Genomic DNA, 19,749 nt, shown 5'->3' with positions numbered 1-19,749 from the left:
GTTAGTGAAAATCGCCCATGAATTGGAGAAAATCGCAATTAACACGAAATTCGCGTATTCGCGGGAAAACCCCGGAAATCGCGTATTTCGCGGGAAAATCCCGGAATTCGCGTTAAAATTCGCGTTATCGCATTTGCGACTTTTGCATGTCCCTATTTATTGATGATGACTATTGATGGATGTTGTACCAAAATGTGCTGTTGGAATGTGCTGTTGTGCTGCAGCATATGATTGGTCCAAATAAACTTTGAAATAGAATTAAGCTCTAAAAATTTTTCATACTTTGTTATATAGGGTGAGTGAAAAGAGACAGTGGTTCTTATCACATAACTGAAACTTAATTATTCCAAAAGTTCACTTTTAAAAAATTTACAAATTATTCAAAGAATAGGTTTCACTTACAATTACTCACCCCCACTCTCTTCAGATTCATTGACCATTTATTGATAATAAGGCATTCATACGGGAAAGACCAAGTAAATTATTAGAATAAAATATATTTTGAATTTGGAAGTCAAGTAGTTTCACACTTTTTTAAAAGTGTATAACAGCTTTTTACTTTTTGCCAACTTTAAAATAGGATTTGCAAAATATTTTATGTGATGGAAGAAAATGAAGGTTCTTTTCTGATGCAGCTCTTAAGATTATGTATGTGAAAATCAGGAAAATTTTCGAGCATTCTCTTTCAGGGAGGGTGAGCTTTTGAGAGAGCCCTTTCATTCCAAATATGTCCATTTTAGGGTTAGGCCTCCATGAATGAACCTCCTTGAGACCAGGATGGGAGGAGTAGCATTGTAAATTCTGGATTGATTGTTGAGCTTTTAAAAGTGGTGTTCTCAGGTCAGGGCCAAATGGTTCATATCCTTTGACCAGGACTCTATATATACCCATGCCTTGCTTAGTGCAAGGGTGTCTTCCTTCGGGTCTTTGCACTATAAGAATTTGCATTGTATGAGAGCATTTTAAAACTATGAAGATAGGGATGCTTTTCTCATGGTAGCATAGTTGTTGGGTATCAAATTTCCTATTATTAGTCTTAGAAAACTTTTAATTTTATAAACATTTATAGTTTAAAATATCCTCAAAAATCATAGGTACGCATTCAAAGACTTTTATCCCGTTAAAAAAATCATTCGAACATGCTTTTGAAATTTCCTCCTAATCTGCCAGTGGGCTAACATCTAGGAAAAAAACATGCTAGCTCAGGTGTTTGCAATGCATTGCCAGAAGGTGACAAATTTTCAAACCAGACTTAAAACAATTCTTGTGTCACCCAGACCCTTTTGTCTTGAAGCTTCCACTAGATGTCTTGGAGCAATCCTTATCTTCTTTTATAGATTCAAATAAAGCCTCAAATTTTGCACAAATAACTACATGTGATAGAGGATCATCATTTGACCATTTATGAAAAATCCTAGTAATTAGAAGTCTTTCCGTTTTTTATGTAGCAATGAACTTTGCGTATATTCTCACTTTCAATTTCTCTTCTTGGTTTATGCTTTTTCTTGATAACTTATTTATTTTTCTGCATTTTAAGAGTTGTCATGTAAAGATATTTAACTTTAATTTTGTAATTTCAGACCTCCTCAAATAATGTCCAAGATATAATTATAAGTAAAATGGAAAAAAGAAGCAAAGGAATTTATGTACCAGCAGCAGGTAGGTTGGAGATATTCAAGGAATGATTGGGTAGTTGAAGCCCTTGTTATGAATGTGTGGCTTTCATTCCTGCTGTACGAGAGAGTACAGCAAAATGAGAGAGTGAGAATGGAATTTATTATATGTAATCCCAAGTTGGCATCAATGTGATCTGGGTCAATATTTCCGGTGCCCTTGAGAGCAATTAATGTTTGGATATAGATTAATGGAAGAGATATAGAATGATGTGATAATATAGATTGGATGGAAGGTCCATCATCCTTTCCACTAATAAGGGAAATATGGAGAATATTTTGACTTGCTACTGGTGTTCATAAGGAGGAGGGTTGGATTTTGGGCTACATTTTTGTACTGTTGTTGTGACTACTCCTTATGGAGAGGGTGCCTTTCAATTTTCTTATTATTTTTGAGAAAGAAACATTATTCAAAACCCTTACTTTACTCAATAGTTTGAAGTTTAAGCAAGACATACTATTTCTATTCAATCAGGAAATAAACTTGTCACTTTCATGGATGACTTCAACATGCCTGCAAGAGAGATATATGGAGCCCAGCCTCCCCTTGAACTAATTCGGCAAATAATTGATTATGGTTTTTGCTATAATCGTGAAAAGCAGACTCCTATGCACATTCATGTGAGTATAAATTGGTAACAATTTTTAAATTCTGATATTATAATATTATGTTGATTTATGATACTCTTCTCATATAATATTAAAAAAGAATTGGTAGGGATCCAATGACATACTGAAATTCCAGTAGCTATCTGTATTTTCTTGCTGTGTGCAAATGAGGAGAGACTTGACTCCCAATTTTCAATGTACGCCATGAAGTTTATAAACAGCGTAAATTTCGGAGTGGCTGCATATATCACAACATTGCATTTGATTTTTTGTTGTTATCAAGTGACCATGACAACATAATTTTTTCAAATTCTCTTTGAGCCATTTTTTTTGCCAATTTTTCTTAAGAATAATGTACTGTATGAACAGCACACTCCCGCTTATCCGGGCTAACGATGGATAGAGACCGCACTAATAAATGGAAAACATGGATAACCCAAAATTTCACTTTAATGTTTTGTAATGTTCGTAATTTACGTAAAACAAACAATATGTTATTTTGTATGAAGTTAGTCTGTTATTATTAAGTGCTTCCCGGACTCATTGAGAGCTTTCTTTGCCAGTTCGCGATCTTTTTAGCGGCGATAACATGGTTTTACTCGTATTATTAATGCTCCATATAAGGCCTGGTTTTGAAAACCACACATCCATGGCTGTGTGATCATGGATACAGAAAAGTGGTTAGCACAAATGCTTCAAAAGCACTGTTCGACGTCGGAAACTACACTGTCAGGCACCACACCACATAGTCACGCCTCGCACAAGTTGCCCAGGTTGCAACTGCTACGGGACGGGTATCCGTGATCACGGTGTGCTGTCACACACTGCGAGGCAGCTTAGAAAACAGGAACACAGATCTCTGCTCCCGTGAATGCAGATAGTGTGCGATCGATTCCGTTTTACGAAGGGGATTAAAATGGAAACAATAAGCCCAGTATATTGTAGCATTAATGAGTAATTCTGGTGATTTTACGTCCAATTTTTTTTTTATAAAGATCGCGGAAAATATTGAGCGAGAGTGAAAATCATGCACGGATAATCCACAACACAGATATACCGCAGCCGGATAATCGGGAGCCTGCTGTACTTATTATGTAATGCAGGGTTCCCACTCAACCGTGAAAACCTTAAAACCGTGAATTAGCCGTGAATTTCGTCTACCGTGAAAAAACCTGGAAAAAGCCGTGAATTTCGTCCTTAAACCATAAAAATCTCTCAATCTTGATAATAATACCTTCCCAGAAATTTTCAACTTCATTCGTAGTGAGCGCACTTCCATTCATTGTGGCGAGCATCGTCCCTTGGGTCAGAAAAGCGTGGGAACGAATGTTGCCTGAAGAAAAAAAACATCTTTCCCCAGCGCAAGCCTTTTCTCTTCCCCTCCTGAAATATGACACCACTTCTCATCAGCTTGTTTACTTTCCTCGACTGGCTTGGTTTCCCTCCCTCAGTCACTGCTTAGTCCCCCTTCCACCCAATTAACCTTCCCACTGGCTGCAGCGACCACTTTCAAAACTAAATCTAGATGGCCTTTGTGTCGAAAAATTTGAACGTTTATTCAGCACCCTCAATCCTGTGACTGGAAGACCGCTAGCCTTGACAACCTGCCATGCGCTGTGGACACTACGCTCCCTGCGTTTGAACCGGTTGACAGCGAGCTTTCGGCGCGACGTTACTAATTCTCGGGCGTTGCGGCCTTTAAGCCCCTGAAAACGAGAGAAGATTTCTGCTTATGGCAACACAGCATCGCACGATTTTCGCATGCGTCGACCTGGGACTTGCCAGTTTTACGTTGCAACCGGAAAGTTTGTGTGGAGTTATTTACTGTCGGTGGTGATCCAGTTCCTCTGTTTTGTGCTATCTAAGGTAATGCTGTTTGTTTGTGCCTTTAAAGCCTCAATGCCGTCGCGATATAAACTGCTGCAAAGTCGTTCTATTTTTCCCAGAGCAACGGTAAGAAGGGAACATGATTTGCCTCTGATTAGAGAGATCGATTCAGTTTTGGTTTCAGAGTATTCAGAGAAAAGAAGTCATTACACTCCCGCTTTCAAAAGAAAGTTATATGGTGGAACCTCGATCTATTGTTTCCGCATTGATCGTTCGCCGTTTCTGGTCCCAAATAAAGTTCCTTATAGACAATGTAATTTTTTCCTGCATCTATCGTTCCCCGAAGTATCGTTTCTCGCATTGATCGTTTGAAGATCGCGGTTCCAACGCAGAATTTTCCCGCATCCATCGTTTGACGAAAATGAGACGAAATAAATACAATGTGTCATTTATGGCTAATAACGACAAGCACATAGTTGGAATCTTCCCTAAGAGATGGAACTACCATTGGGAGAAGCTCAGTGCCGTGGGAAAGTAACATTAGCGCATTTTCCAAGAACCTTTATCCCCCTCCATTCAGTATTCGCCTCCCCCCTTCTGACGCTTTCCTCTTCTTCAAAATTAAAAAAAGGTCCTTATGCAGGCTTCCGCGGGTCGATGAGTATGAAGATACGTCTCTTTCGGGTAATACACCGCGTGGGTCCATTGTTCTCGGACGACAGTTTCGCCGGCGTTACAGTCGGCTTCTTCAGGTCAGTGAAGTAATGATGCAGTGAATTGGCCGCCTTATATATCTGTCCGTAGAGGCTAGGTCATCTGTGATTGGCTGTCGCTGCTGTGTCTTTTTCCACGCAAAACTCGTTTCCAGGCATGCAGAAGGGGATAGCCGTCTTCCCTATTGAAATTATCTTGAGTCTTGCTTATTTCGATGGCTTCCCGTATCAGGCGTGGAAAATATCTCCTTTCTTCGGAAATAAGCTTTGCTTCGTCAAAATTGATGTTATGGGTAGGGCCTGTCCATATGTGCTCTGCTATGGCAGAAAGTCGAAATTGTCTGTTTTTAGTTGCCCTTTGATGCTCCATTAGGCGGCACTTGAGGGATCTGGAGGTCTGGCGTATGTAGCTACTCCCACAGCTGCACTTGACTTCATACACTCCGCTCTTCGATTGCGTAGGAACTCGGTCTTTTACTCTGACGAGAAGGCTTCTGGTTTTGGAGACGAAATTGAACCTTGTGATTATATTGCGTTTGCCGAGAACGCGTGAAATCCTCTCTGTGGTTCCTGCAACATAGGGGATCATTGGGAAAGCGGTAGGTTTCGATTTTTCTTCTGCAGGTTGGTCACCGGTCTTTAAAAGGGCCATATTCGCTTTCCTTTCTTCCCTCCGGATGATATCTCGGTGGTATCCATTTTTCTCCATTACTTTCCTCAGGTGTTTTTTCTCCTTATCTAGGGAATTGTCGTCACAAATAGTTAGGGCTCGGTGGAATAGGGTCCTGATTACAGAGCTCTTCTGCAGTGGATGGTGGTGTGAAGAGTATTGTAGGTACCGCTCCGTGTGGGTCTTTTTCCTGTAGACCTCATGGCCTAGTCTCCCGTCGGTCTTCTTCTTCACGAGGACGTCTAAGAATGGTAGGCATTTGTCTATTTCTATCTCCATCGTAAACTTGATGGAGTCGTCTTGCTGGTTTAAATGCTGTAGGAATAGATACAGCTCTTTCTCTCCGTGCTGCCAAATGACGAAAGTGTCGTCTACGTATCTTAGGAAGAGTTTAGGTACAACCCTATAGGTACTCAGCGCCTGCTCCTCGAACTTTTCCATATAGAGGTTGGCGATGACTGGCGAGAGAGGAGATCCCATGGCCGCACCTTTCTTTTGTTCATAAAATTTCCCATTCCAAAGGAAATATGAGTTCTTTAAACAAAACTCCACCATCTTCGGGATGTCGTGCGGTAATCCTTCCGATACGAGTGCTCGCACCGCCTGCACCGCCTTTTCCACTGGTATGCTTGTAAAAAGGGACTCCACGTCGAAACTCACTAGGAGATCAGTCTCTGTGGTCTCCGTGTCCTTGCAGATCTGCACGAAATGCGATGAGTTCCTTACGAAGGTCGACGTCATACCGGTGAAGGGTTTCAGGAGACTCGCAAGGTATCTTGCCAATTTGTGCGTGGGTGAGTCCACGGCACTAACAATGGGGCGAAGAGGGATGCCCACCTTGTGGATCTTGGGGAGCCCGTACAGCCGAGGTGGTTTGGGAGCCGGCTCAATGAGTCTTTTCCTCTCTTCCACTGGGATTGATGATTGGTACATGATATCTTTCGTTTTTTGCTGTATACTTGACGTCGGGTCAGACTTCAATACTCCATAGACTTCCGTATTCAAGAGGGCGAGTATCTTGCTCTGGTATTCTCTCTTGTCCAATACGACGGTTGCGTTTCCTTTGTCTGCGGGCAGTATTATCAGGTCGTCGTTTTCTCTCAGTTCCTTGATTGCGATTCTCTCATCCTTGGGAATATTCGACTTGGGTGGCCTTGACTGGAGTAAGATGCGTCCCACTTCATCTCGGATGTCGTCAGCTTCTTGTTTATTTAGTTTGCGGACGGCATCTTCTACTCCTGTAATGATGTCTTCCATGGGTATTCTGCTAGGCGCAATGGCGAAATTGAGCCCTTTGGACAGCACGGAGATCGCCGCTTTCGATAACTCATGGCCGCTCAGATTAATGACGTCGCGGTCCTTTTCAGGGCCGTCTCCTTCTGGCCCTTGGTGTTGCTTGTTGTGAAGGTTATCAAATTTCTTTATCTGCCTCTCCCTTGTCCCGGAAAAGACGTTGAAGGCAGATTCCCAAGTGATTTGGTCCAATTTAGTCCAGTTATCCGATTTCAAGACGGCGCCCATCTCTAGGTGTAGGCGGTAAAGCTGAAGTGAGTAGCGATGGAGTTCTGCTCGTGTGTGTTGGACGCGTTCTCTGCTCCGTGTGGGTCTTTTTCCTGTAGACCTCATGGCCTAGTCTCCCGTCGGTCTTCTTCTTCACGAGGACATCTAAGAATGGTAGCTCAGCTACGTGGATATAGCGTTTTTGGCGAAACGCTATATCCTCGTAGCTGAGCTTCTTGGCAGTTAATTCGGCATTTTGTTCCGAAAACATGATATCAGGTTGTTATCAGTTATCAATTTACGAGCTATACTATAAGTCTCACTTGTCAGAGTTGCTGACGAAGGGATATCTTCTCAGGATTTTTGTTTCTCCCCAGTAACAATCCGAACTCATCTGCTCATCTGGCGCTACGCTAATTAGAAAAGAATGGGTATCTTTAGGGCAAAAAATTTCATGGCGCAGTCATATGGTCACGCTTAGCCCTCTGCAGTATGCTCTGCGTACCCCCGTACGCGATAGCATCAGTTCCGAACTTCACCTCGTACGAGTGGTTCCCTACTTTCCTGGGTGGCTGGACTTCGAACCACTGAGTGTTTTCCATGTGGGTTTAATAAAGTCAGGTTTCATTTTCACTCGTTTAATTTTATTCGTCTTCGGACCATGGCCCCTCCAAAGAAACTATTGAGAACTTTAAGAGATGGACTGAAAATAATTGAACATGAAGAAAAGAATCTGGGCTAGATGCGCGTGAATATTGCAGAGCGCCTTGGGTTGTCCGCTAGCATATGACGGTAGGGGTGGGGGTAGAGTGAGCTACCTGGAGAAAACAAGTAGAGAGATGAAGGCAAAGATCCAGGTGGGCGTGCCGCTGACGATTAACGCAACATTGTTCACGCTTTACACACTACCTCAATTATATTAAAAATATATTCATTAGACAGGAACAATTGAAGTAATAGACTATTTTTGGCCTTTGTGATCCATCTCACAACCAGTCACTGCGCCGGCAAATGCGGTTGTTTTAGGCATAACATGCTCATTGCTCTCGTGAATACGTGTACTGGAAATGGTGTTTGATGGATAAGAATTTTTACATCAGACTGAAATCCATAATAGCAGTGTAAATGCCGAGTGGAGAGCAAACATTTTTTTAGTGAGATGGCGTTTTCCTTCAGAATTTTGAAAGAGACGGGTCGAATTAACAATATGACCTTTGTGTCTTGATAAAGTACTACTAGGTATTCCTGTTATTATCTAAAATATTGTTTGAAACCTTTAATGAATATCTTAATTACTCGCCAAAATCCTGCGTTTCCTAGGACATAGGCAACCTAGCAAAAAAATAAAGCATTTATCGTTTTTCCGCATTCATTTTATAATCGTATCGTTATTAGGAAAGAAAAATTTTCCCCTAGTGGAGTTCCATAAAAGGAGGGTGGTCTTAGAATCGTGTTCGTCTTAGATTCGTGCTAATACGGTGTATGAAATTGTTTTTCGATTTATTATGTTCTATAAACAATCTTCATTAAATATTTTCCGTTAAATAAGAAAGGATCAATTTATCATATTCTATAAACAATTAAAAAAAAATATTTTTCGTTAAATAATAAATATTGGGGTGGGGGAAATTCGGTTACTGTGCAGTAATAACAACGTGCGCAAAAAACAATCTCTCGGCGAGGAATTAAAAAAGGACCTCGAGTGTCCGGACGGAAGAAGGCCCGAAGGGTATTCGGTGTCCAGGCAAGAGGGCGGTTGGGCTGCTCCTTTTGTCGGTCCTGAATTTTGCAAACGATAGATCACGTCATAACAGATATCACTTTTTGTTGCGGCGTTAACATTCACGGCCGTTTGTCACGTACGTTAATTTTCTGTTGATATACGGCTAGTGATTTTCTTATTGTTGGCTTATTAACGACCGTGAATTTAGCGAAATTGAGACCATGAAAACCTGAAAAAAAACGTGAAAACCTGAAAAATAACCGTGAAAACCTGGAAATAGCAGTGAATTTCATTATTCAGGTAGAGTGGGAACCCTGGTAATGTCTTTTAGTTTTTCTGGTAAATGGGTGTGTGTAGCTATAGTAAAGGATAGGTTTGAATTATTTAGTAAATTATTGAAATTTTTTCAAAGTCTAAAAGACAGTAGTAAGTTAACATCCTTTATAGTTTAAATGACATTGTAGATTGTGAGTTTTGGGATATTTCTGAACTTGCTGAATTTTGGTCTCTCACTATGATAGTAAGAATACTCATTGCTAACGATTGTAATTTAAAACATTCTAGGATATGCTTCTCATGGCTGCAATGGGTCCCCCTGGAGGTGGAAGAAATGTCATATCAAACCGACTATTAAGCTGCTTCAATGTGGTAAACATGACTTTCCCCAGTACATCTCAAATTGAAAGAATTTTTGGAACAATGATTAGCCAGAAGCTTGCTGATTTTGATGATGATGTGAAACCAATTGGTAAAGTACTCGTAAGATGAAATATCTTTTTTTAATAGAAAAGTTAAATGGACTGGGATTGTTGTGGAATGGAAGTTTTCTTGTCTGATCTCATGTATAGAAATGTGTAATGTTAATGGAAAATTTTGATTGTCTTTTTGTTTCTAGTTATCATTTTCATCATTAGATGGCATTCATTTGCATGAACTCTTTTGCACCATTAACCCGTCAGCGCCCAAAGTTTTTTTCTTTAACCACACATAGTTCATTTTTATATAATATGGTACATATGAGCTCAACACAATACCCACAATTCAAACTGGCTGAATAATAGAGGAAACCTTCTACTAAGTATGTGCGCCGAGATGTACGCTAAAATTCACATATTAAATGCATTGGAAAAGTATTGGCTCGGCACTGCACTGGGTGCCACATGGCGCCCGTGCGTGTTGACGGGTTAAAACCAAATCATTAATTTTATAGCTTTAAATATAGACTTCTTAATCCTAAATTAAGTGCATGAATGAATAAAGTTGTTGTTTTAAGTTGTAAACTTTTTCCGTTTTTCATGTATTATGGAAGTGAGGAAGTATCTACTCTCTATTTTCGTATTTGTATTTAAATATCTACTTATGGATGAATAATGTGGAATATGTAAAATTATTATCTCTTGTTTTTCAGGAACACCCATTACTAATGCTACAATTGATTTGTATAATGCTGTTGTTGCCAAAATGCTACCAACACCAACCAAAATACATTATCTTTTCAACCTGCGTGACATTTCAAAGGTAATGTATCTCTGAGTTATTTTTTTCCTAATATGGTTAATCGTAATTATTTTATACAGTAATTCCTTTCCTTGTAGCTTTAGAGACAAATCTTTCCCCTGCCATCTATGTTCAGTTGATATCCATATCCATGCTAAATAATTAGTTTTTAATCTCTGGATTATGAGGTTGGTGGTTCATGTATGAGACTTTAATATTTAGGCTATTCAAATGAAAGCTACGGAAAACAATCTCGGATGTGTTTCCTTGATGTTGTATTTGCCATAATCAAACAAATCAGAATCCATTTATTGCAGCCCAGCAAGCATTAGGGATAACAAATTATTAGTACCCTTGGGATCTGCCAGGGACAGCAAAGGATATTGGCAACATCTATGCAGATCTCAAAATTTCATTTCACAGTTGAATTAATGTAAAATCTTTCCAATCCCCTCTAACCCTTTGCAGTCCAATGTCGAGGCTGGCTCGACAAGTCTAGTGCTACGAGCACTAGGCTTGTCGTAGCATCAGGTCTAACTTCGAGTTGATGGCAGATCAAGTAATCTCTAGAAACATTGCCCTTGTATAAATCGCTTCATCTTGATGTCGAGCTCAACTCGAAGTAAGACCTGATGCTATGACAAGCCAAGTGCTTGTAGAGCTAAATTTGTTGAGCCAGCCTCGACATTGGACCGCAAAGGGTTAATGCTTATTTTTTTATGGAAAAATATCTCATTAATTATCTTGGTTAACTATCTGTATGATACGTTCCATTTTAATTTATCTTACTTAGAAAAATATTTTTCTAGTCCCAACACGTTTGACTGTAATATGCAGGGTTCTTTTCAGGTGAGGTGATGAACCTCCTTGCTTTTTTTTCCATCCCTTTTAGTGATATTTCTATAAATTTAATGTTTTAAATTCTCGTTACAGGCATTTTTGGGTGTGAATCTGAATTTTAATGCTATTACTCTGTTATTTTGACTTATCTTCTTCTTCTTAATGTGAACTTTACTCTTCTTGACCTTCATTTTTAAATTGTGCGGAAATACATCTACCTGGCTTCTTTGATGAGGAGCAGGATCTTGTTTGCTGGGTAGCTTTGAAGTTACTGATTCAAATCCTACATTAGTGGGTTTTAGCATTACAAGCTTAGCAAGCAACAAGATTAGACTAGATAGCCCTATAATTGATTGTATAATAGAATAAAAATGAAGTCTGTATTTCAATATCTGTATGTGTTGTAGTAGTTAAATTGGAAATAGTTTTGACTGATGAAACAAAAATTGTGTATGATATGAGGATTTTGAATCATGAAATCATTTTATTTTACACAGGTATTTCAAGGTCTCCTTAGAAGTCATAATGAGCACCAAACATCAAAAGCTTCTTTTCTCAGACTTTGGATACATGAATGTTTCAGAGTTTTCTGTGACAGACTAATAGACCTAAAGTAAGCCAATCCTTGTAATTATTAAAAACTTATGGAATAATAATTGCCATTAGTAAGAAATGCCAATGAATTGTTCCTTGATTTTTTTACAGAGATAAAGGATGGTTTGAAAATAAAATGGTTTTCCAGCTGGGAGAATATTTTGATGTAACTTTTCATTCCATTTGCCCAGGAAGAGTAGTTCCAATATTTGGTGAGTATGGACTGTTAGTGTTGTGCCAAATTTTTCTTATTACGGGCCTAGATTCAAGGAATGGTGTCCAATTGGTACTATTACATATTTGCCACTGTTTATTTTTTACTATACTAGGGTGGTTTTTGTTCAGCCAAAATTTTGATGAGGAAACATTTGGTGATGCCCAACTAATATTGTAGATTGAAACTTGATGAACATTTCAAAAACCTATTTGTTATTCATTTATATTAACAAGTTAAGTTATCATAGTATGTATTGTGATTTTTTTATTATTTTGTTAAATCACTTTCAATTAAATATAACAATCATTTTCCATTTTTTAATTGAACTTTAAAAAAAAATTAGCTCATGGCATGCTGGATGCATAATTACTCTTACGGTTAGAGCTTACCCGAGGCTTATCATCAGCGCATGCCACTAAACTTGACTGTCCTGAAAGGAGAGGAGTGGCATCAATGGGTTAAGAAACCTTACTTAAAGGAAGTAAGAAATAAATAATGGTTTATTTAGGTCTTTGAAGCTAAGTTCTATTATTTGTTCACTTTGTGCACCTAAATTCCAGGAAGATTCAATATCAGTAAAAATCGTTGTTATGATTTTAATAAAAATCCCTGTGTTCCTGAATCTTGCAATTTTGGCAAGAAAGTACTTGTCCATTCCAGCCACCCAAGTGTGTGGAGAAAAACAATTTTCTGCAGGCAGTAATACCCCAATACTGTAACATGGAGAGAGATAACCTCCTGCCTGAACATAGAGAACAAATGCTATTTCTGCTTGAGAATTTGAAAGTATCAAATCCTACACGATTCAATTACATATAACATCTTTATTAGGGATGGGTCGAATAGTAGATTTCTCGAATTTGAATTTCGAATTCGAATATCAAATCATTGCTCGAATATTCGAATACCTCGAATTTCGAATACCTCGAATACTAAACCATGAATGTGAAAATGTTTGACTAGGTCGCCTATGCAGCAGGAAACCCAAGATTTTGGTGAGTAATTGTAATTGCCTTTAAAGGATTCAAACAGGAATTTGGCTGATTAATGGAATATTTTAATTTTATGTAAACAATAGGGTAGTTTCCTTAATTAAAGAAAACGAAAGGCATTGATTGTGATTTGTTACCCACCATTGGTGTATTCACAATATACAAACTATTTGGTTTTAGTAATCCCAGTTTAGGCGAATGGCAATAGTCAATTTTATCCTCATTTGAAAAAGGCCAGATTGGCGCCCATGCGATGCAACTCCACGTGACATCACAGGGACCTAGTTTCGACACGAGAGGATAGGAGTTTTACATCGTCTGAGGTTACCAATGCATGCATGAGGCACAAAGCTGAGGGAAACATGTCTTAATAATCACTTATTAAAACTGGCTAAGGTCGGAAAGTTTTCTTCGCTTGATAAGGTATTAATAATCCTTATTTTAGCCAAGCGCTACCAGCTAGCATGGTACTCGGCTACCTGCTAGCATCCTGCGTCGTATTAGCTCTCAGAGCCTCGCCCCAAGGTCACCTCACTCACGGCAGCGGGAAGCAGAACGACGTCACGCGGAGTTTTTATCGGCATTCATACTTACCCGTCGCGTTTTCGCGCGCTTGAAAATGTTCACTTTTCATTTAATCGCGAAAAATAGATATCGTCATTTAATAGTGTAAAAGCATGAAATACGTACTCCAGGAGTATTAATATTTCGATTTAGGCAATAAAAAAATAATAGGAAAGCACCCTATTTGAGCATTACGCCAAAATGCTAAGCCTCCGTCGTATGTCTTCGTCTTTCCGGAATTTATTTTCCTGCGTAAAATGCTTAAATAAAGTCAGAAATACGTCGTGTTTGGTCTTATTCTTTCTTAAATTACACGCATATTACTAATATTTCAATCGAATAAAAGTGTAATATCAATTGCCGAAAGTCATTGTTAGACAACTTTTGGGCTAGTAGATGACTCATGCAGCAGTTGACCTCCAGAAATGGGGAACTTCGAAGCAGGTAAGCAGAAAAAGGCCAGTGGGTGAGTAGAGGGGGGGGGGGGGCGTTTTATTGTTCTTGTGTAACTTGATATTTTTTTCGAAGCTGAGGTCTTCGTAATACGATCCTTGCGCAAGCCGGGACCTTTTGTTTGATTTCGGAGAAGAGGAAATCGTCGGAGGGGGTGGGGCGAACGCTGAATGGAGGGGGATAGCGGATCGTGGGAAATGCGCCAATGTCACTATCCCACGGCACTGTGTTTCTCACTATGGTGGTTTCATCGCCTGAGGAAGATTCAAAATAAGTGCCAGTCGTTATTAGCCACAAAGGACACATGGCAAACACCTCGTCTTATTTTTATCAAAAGATGGATGCGGGAAAATGGTCAGTGAGGGAGAAAGAGGGAAGGGTGAAATGCGATTCTATTATTTTCCGGTAACTTCATATTTTTTCGAAGCTAAGGTCTTCGTAATACGATCCCTGCACGAGCTGGGAACTTATGTTTGATATCGGAGAAGAGGAAATCGTCAGATTAGGTGGGGGGAATAGCAGATCGTGTGAAATGCGCCAATGTCACTATCCCACGGCACTGAGGTTCTCTTGATGGGGGACACCTGGGATTTTCGGATTTTTTTCACCCCATCAATTTCGGTTCCCCATGTCAAACTCTTTTCACCGCTCTAACCCGCGAATTTGATGTAGTTCGTCAGCTTGCCTAAAACGGCGCTGCATGCACTAAACGACTAGAGTTCTCCTCATTTTTCCGAGTCAACTACCAACGACGTGCGAGTGACAGTGTATGACGCGAAATTCAAAGTATTCGAGGTATTCGAGACGACACCTTTTGCATAACTATTCGAGATCTCGAATATCGAATACTTTCTAGTATTCGAGTATTCGAGGATACTATTCGCACATCCCTAATCTTTATTATAATTAAAATCAGGGCTCTTCTTAGCAGTTCAGAGAGGTACCTATGTATTTAAAGTGTTGATGTATTACTAGAGGTTAATTCGCTTCAATTTGTGCTTATGAAACTCGTTAAGAGACATTAATTTTTTTTATCTCCAAATTCTGATGCAATTGCCATCATTGTTCGTCATCATGTTTTTCTTTTTGCATCAGGCTCAGCGTTGAGAAGAGAAAATTCACTAGGGGGTTCGAAAAATGAAAATATGTTGGTACATGCATTGTTATATTGCCTGGCCCAGATATTATCATACTTGATACTCGCAAGTAGTGTACAAGTCGACTCGAGATTTAAATGTATTACTCACATATTCCTTTATGTATGTGTATGCTTATCCTGCTTCTAAAGTCTAAGTTATTTCCAGGATTTTTGGGGTTAGAGGCCTCTATCCACCATAGAAAATAAGTTTGTATTATTTTATCTGCATTTTTATTTACAATTAGGTGATTTTGCCAATGAAAATTTTATCTATGAGGACTTCGTGGATTTCCCAGCCTTTAAGAAACGTATGGAACAGTTTTTAATTGAGTACAATAAATCACCTGGAGTAGTTCCAATGGATTTGGTTCTCTTCCGGGATGCTATTGAACATATTACTCGTATAACTAGAGTTTTATCTCAGCCTCGTGGCAACATGCTTCTGATTGGAATTGGTAATTTAAAATGTCTTTTATTTGTGGAAATATTTAATTAATAAGATTGAATTCAAAATATTCATTGCCTTATTTTTATTTATTTTTTAAAATTTAGGTGGAAGTGGAAGACAGTCTTTAGCAAGATTTGCTTCATATTTATGTGACTATAATTGTTTTAGAATTGAGATAAGGAAACAATACAGGGTACAAGAATTCCGTGAAGATTTGAAAACACTGTATCAAAGAACTGGTGTTGATGGCATTGAGACAATGTTTCTTTTTAGTGACTCTCAGGTAACTAAAAAAATTCTCATGTAAAATGAAAACTTGAGATCATTCTTCACTCAAATTTAAAGAGCCTCCTTTTCGTATTTGTCTTATTTTCATTGATTTCTATTCATACATACTTCATAATTGTCTTTTACTAATTAGTGTTACATTTATGTGGAAACTTCTATTTATCTTCACAAACAATCCCCTTACGAAAATTGCTTTGACTCTACCTTCATGAAGTCATTTGAAAATTCAAGTAATTAAAGAATTCAAGTATTTAAATATGAAAAGATGAATCATAAATGAGTGTTAAATGGTGATTTCACTTTAAGAGTACAGTAGTGATTGCATTAAGTAGATTGCTGGCCCTCTTTGAAATGTGTTACTTTATTATTATCCTGGGAGAATGGTTAGCTCTCTTGGTCAATTGTTATAGGATTAATTATATCTATGCAGGTTGTCGATGAGAACTTCCTGGAAATAATTAATAACATCTTGAGTAGCGGAGAAATACCTAATTTGTTTAAAGCTGAGGAATTTGAAGAGGTTAGTTAGTGAGCATGAGATCTTTTATTCCTGTTAAAGAGATCTGACGGATTCTGTAGTTAGTTTTTTCTATTTTCAGATTAAAAATGCATTACAAAGTGCTTGTAAAGCTGAAGGCATTGCTCTCACCTCTTCTGCTATATTCAAATATTTCATTGAACGTGTCCGAGCAAATTTGCACATAGTTTTGTGCATGAGTCCAATTGGAAATGCATTCAGGTATGTGTGCATGGTATTGTGTATAGTTTTGTTTATTTTAATATTACAGAGGCATATAGGTTATACAGCAGTCTGGCCTTATTGGAGGACCTTTGGTAGAAACACTTAGGACCCATTTCCAGTCCCCCAGTTAGGACCCCTTACTGCTGACACCCTTGTGTCACAGTCATCGGGCTCCCCCTAAGGCTAGCCATAACAGTTCTCTACTCAAGCTTGTATCTGATCCATCTCACAACGTGTGTATTGACTCCATGCCTGTCTGCTGGGGGCAGATTTGGTCAAAAGATGTGTTATTGAAGGCTCCCTCTATATCCAGGAAAGCTCCCAATCCATGCAAACCATGTTCCAGCACGTTCTTCCAGCCTGCAAACAACATTATGGAGTACAGTTTCCACAGACCTGCCCTTCTGGCATGCATGCTGATGTAAATGGAGAGGATTATCCCAAAGGTGGCCATCTCTGTTGTGTCTGTCAACTTTCTTCTCTAGTAGAATATATTCTCTGGGAAAGCATCAGATTTTATCTTCTCTAGTGTTTTCTGTGGAAAAGACTTTAGCCAATGTCCCTAAATCAGCTAGCCTTAGTGTAGTCTGTCCTCCCTGGTTTGGGAATGAAGACAACTTTGGTGGTTCTCTGCCTCTTTGGGATATACCCATATGTAAGGCAGGAGCAGAATATCCTCACCATTAGCACCAGCTCCTGTCCCTCTTGGAGAAGTGCCGGTTGAAGAACTCCATCTTTACCAGCCGATTTTTAGTGGCCAAAACTTCCATAGCCCATCTAGTAGTATTGTAATTTATGATGCTAATCTGCAGTCCATCCATGCCATACAGGTGAGAAGCCTCCTGTGTTGCATTTTCTATAACTATTTTTTGGTAGGAAAGTGGAATTCTAACAGAAGTCTTAGTGCTTCCTTGTCAGAAGATGTGAAACCCTCTGAGGGGGCAAAAGAGAAACCTCCGGGTCTTTTGAAATGATTTTATGAAATCCTAACATGAGAGTTGCAAAACTGACTCCACACTTTTGCAGAAGTGTCTCAAAGATTTCTTTTTAGAGCTTTTAATTGCCGATTTATACCTCTGTTGGGCATCTTTGAAGGTTTCCCAATCCCGAGGCAGTCTGGTTCTCTTTGCTTTTAAAAGAGTTTCCGTGTTTCCTTGCGGAGACCTTCTTACTCTGCTCCCCACCAGGGTAGATTGCAACACTCTTTCTTAGTTTTTAGTGAGTAGCTAGCTTCATATGAAGAGACAATACACTTCTGCCAATGTTCCGCAGCAGCATCCATCTCATCCACTTTTCTAAATTTTTTGAGAGGTGTTGTCTGAATCTGGGCAGAAATTCCTGACTGATTTTAATATCAACACAAATTGTGCATTCATATTTATTCATTTATGAAGATCAACAGAATAAAACCTTCGCATACAATTGAAAATTACTCTAGGTACAAATAAAGTAAATGAGATATGTTGTAGCAGGAGTCACGTAATGGTTAGATTAGGCCATTGTAAACAGATAAAATGGACACTTACTCTCAAGAAACTTTATTCTGCCATTAACATCGAACACGCACACTCCGTAAGGAAATATGTACGTGCATGAAAGCAAGGGCAAAAAAAACAATGTATGTAATAATACAAGCGCGATAGCAGGGGATATTCAAATACATAATGTCTTTACATTTGAGATTATAATTCAACAAGATAAAATAATACATGTACGTAATCTTTCCGTTGTAATTAATGTGTGCTTAAAATTTTATTTTTCAGAAATCGAATAAGGCAGTATCCTGCCATTGTGAATTGCACTACACTGGACTGGTATATGGGATGGCCTGAAGAAGCATTGTTAGAAGTAGCTAATAGGAGTTTAGCTGAAGTGAGTCTGTATGGCCATGAAAATGTCTCTGAGGTAACTGAATTACTACTTGTTCAACAAATTACATAACTTATGTTTTAACTTGCTAAATTATTCAGCTTGCCAATAGGGATCATATGTGATTGGCCATTTTGAGTTTGTGATTATGTAACCTACCCATGATTATAGCCAGGATTTATATTTGTTAATAAACTATAGTGATAATTCTGACATGTGCTGAATGATGGTATTATAGTTGCACCAATAGATTATATCCTTTGGCCATCAAAAAGTCAGCCAGTAGGTGAATACCTTAGATGCTGGTTATATGAAGTGGGTGAGGCACTGGAGGGACCTCTTTTGAAGCTTATCCTTGAAGCTCCTTATAGCTTTTGTTCATACAAGGTGGTTGGGTCAACATTTCATTGGTAGTAGAAGGGAATTAGGGAAGGATTTGGTCAATATTTTGTTGATACATTCATTAAAAAGGAGAGGATATCAAATTTGCATACTTCTGCCACCTTTGCACGACTGCTTTCACATTCTGAGAGATATTTACTGCACCACAGTCCTTGAAAATAGGATTTCTGTTCACTTTTGCGGTTATGTGACATCATTTTTTCATTTTATTTACTGTTGCTACTCTTTTATTAAAATTCATATTTGTAGGGTTAGCGTGAATAACCCATGCACATACATATATTTTCTTCTTTAAATTGTAGCAAATAATAATACATTCACATCTGATGGAATGGTTTCATCATAAGTACTCTCACAGATTTACATTACATCTATGGTTTTTGTCGGAAACCTTATTGTACAAATTGGAATGTGCAAAACCCATGCTCCTACATACATTCTTTGCATCACTGTGAAACCAAAGTGGCAAAGTACATGAAATGTGTTAAAAATATTGGAATTAGTTATTCTCTTTTCCCATTAATAACTATTAGCCACAGTATCAATGTAAAAAATGATCGTGTTAATCTCAAATTATACATGTCGTTGTTGTCTCTTTGACTGATTCATCTTATCCTGTCATGACTCTTGAGCCTTGGCAACCCTTTTGCTTATTTCTTTTAATTTAAATCAGCAATTGATTAATTCATTAACTTCAACAAAAAAAGGAAATAATGCTTTGAAGAGGCGATTTATGTTTGCAGCATTATATAATGAAATATTTGCAGCATAGCCAATGGATTCATATTCTTGAAGATTTCATTGAACTTGTAATTATAAGTGCAATTTTATATGTTAATTTAGAAGAATTTTATAAAAATTTCTATATGTATGTGTGCTATTTTTTAAAATGTTCACTGCTTGTTTTATGGTAGCAATAGTACGTTCACGTATGCAGTTGTATCTCCTTTACAAATTGGGAATATTACTGTATAAACTCGTGTAAGAGAT

General features: G+C 38.4%; 1 protein-coding gene across 1 annotated transcript in view; it reads left to right on the top strand.

Moving 5' to 3' along the window:
* Positions 1 to 19,749, top strand: part of LOC124158194 (dynein axonemal heavy chain 2) — a 154,769-nt gene that overhangs the window by 48,804 nt on the left and 86,216 nt on the right. The window contains exons 29-39 of the mRNA XM_046533382.1: positions 1,581 to 1,659; positions 2,149 to 2,294; positions 9,280 to 9,463; positions 10,124 to 10,233; positions 11,550 to 11,665; positions 11,758 to 11,858; positions 15,256 to 15,465; positions 15,563 to 15,741; positions 16,177 to 16,266; positions 16,346 to 16,485; positions 18,252 to 18,393. Coding sequence (XP_046389338.1) covers positions 1,581 to 1,659; positions 2,149 to 2,294; positions 9,280 to 9,463; positions 10,124 to 10,233; positions 11,550 to 11,665; positions 11,758 to 11,858; positions 15,256 to 15,465; positions 15,563 to 15,741; positions 16,177 to 16,266; positions 16,346 to 16,485; positions 18,252 to 18,393 — 1,497 coding nt within the window. The remainder of the gene's footprint in view (positions 1 to 1,580; positions 1,660 to 2,148; positions 2,295 to 9,279; positions 9,464 to 10,123; positions 10,234 to 11,549; positions 11,666 to 11,757; positions 11,859 to 15,255; positions 15,466 to 15,562; positions 15,742 to 16,176; positions 16,267 to 16,345; positions 16,486 to 18,251; positions 18,394 to 19,749) is intronic.

Source organism: Ischnura elegans, chromosome 4 (assembly GCF_921293095.1).
Source record: "Ischnura elegans chromosome 4, ioIscEleg1.1, whole genome shotgun sequence".
Taxonomy (NCBI): Eukaryota; Metazoa; Arthropoda; class Insecta; order Odonata; family Coenagrionidae; genus Ischnura; species Ischnura elegans.
The sequence above is the reverse complement of the archived record's forward strand: the minus strand, read 5'-3'. Positions and strand labels throughout refer to the sequence as shown.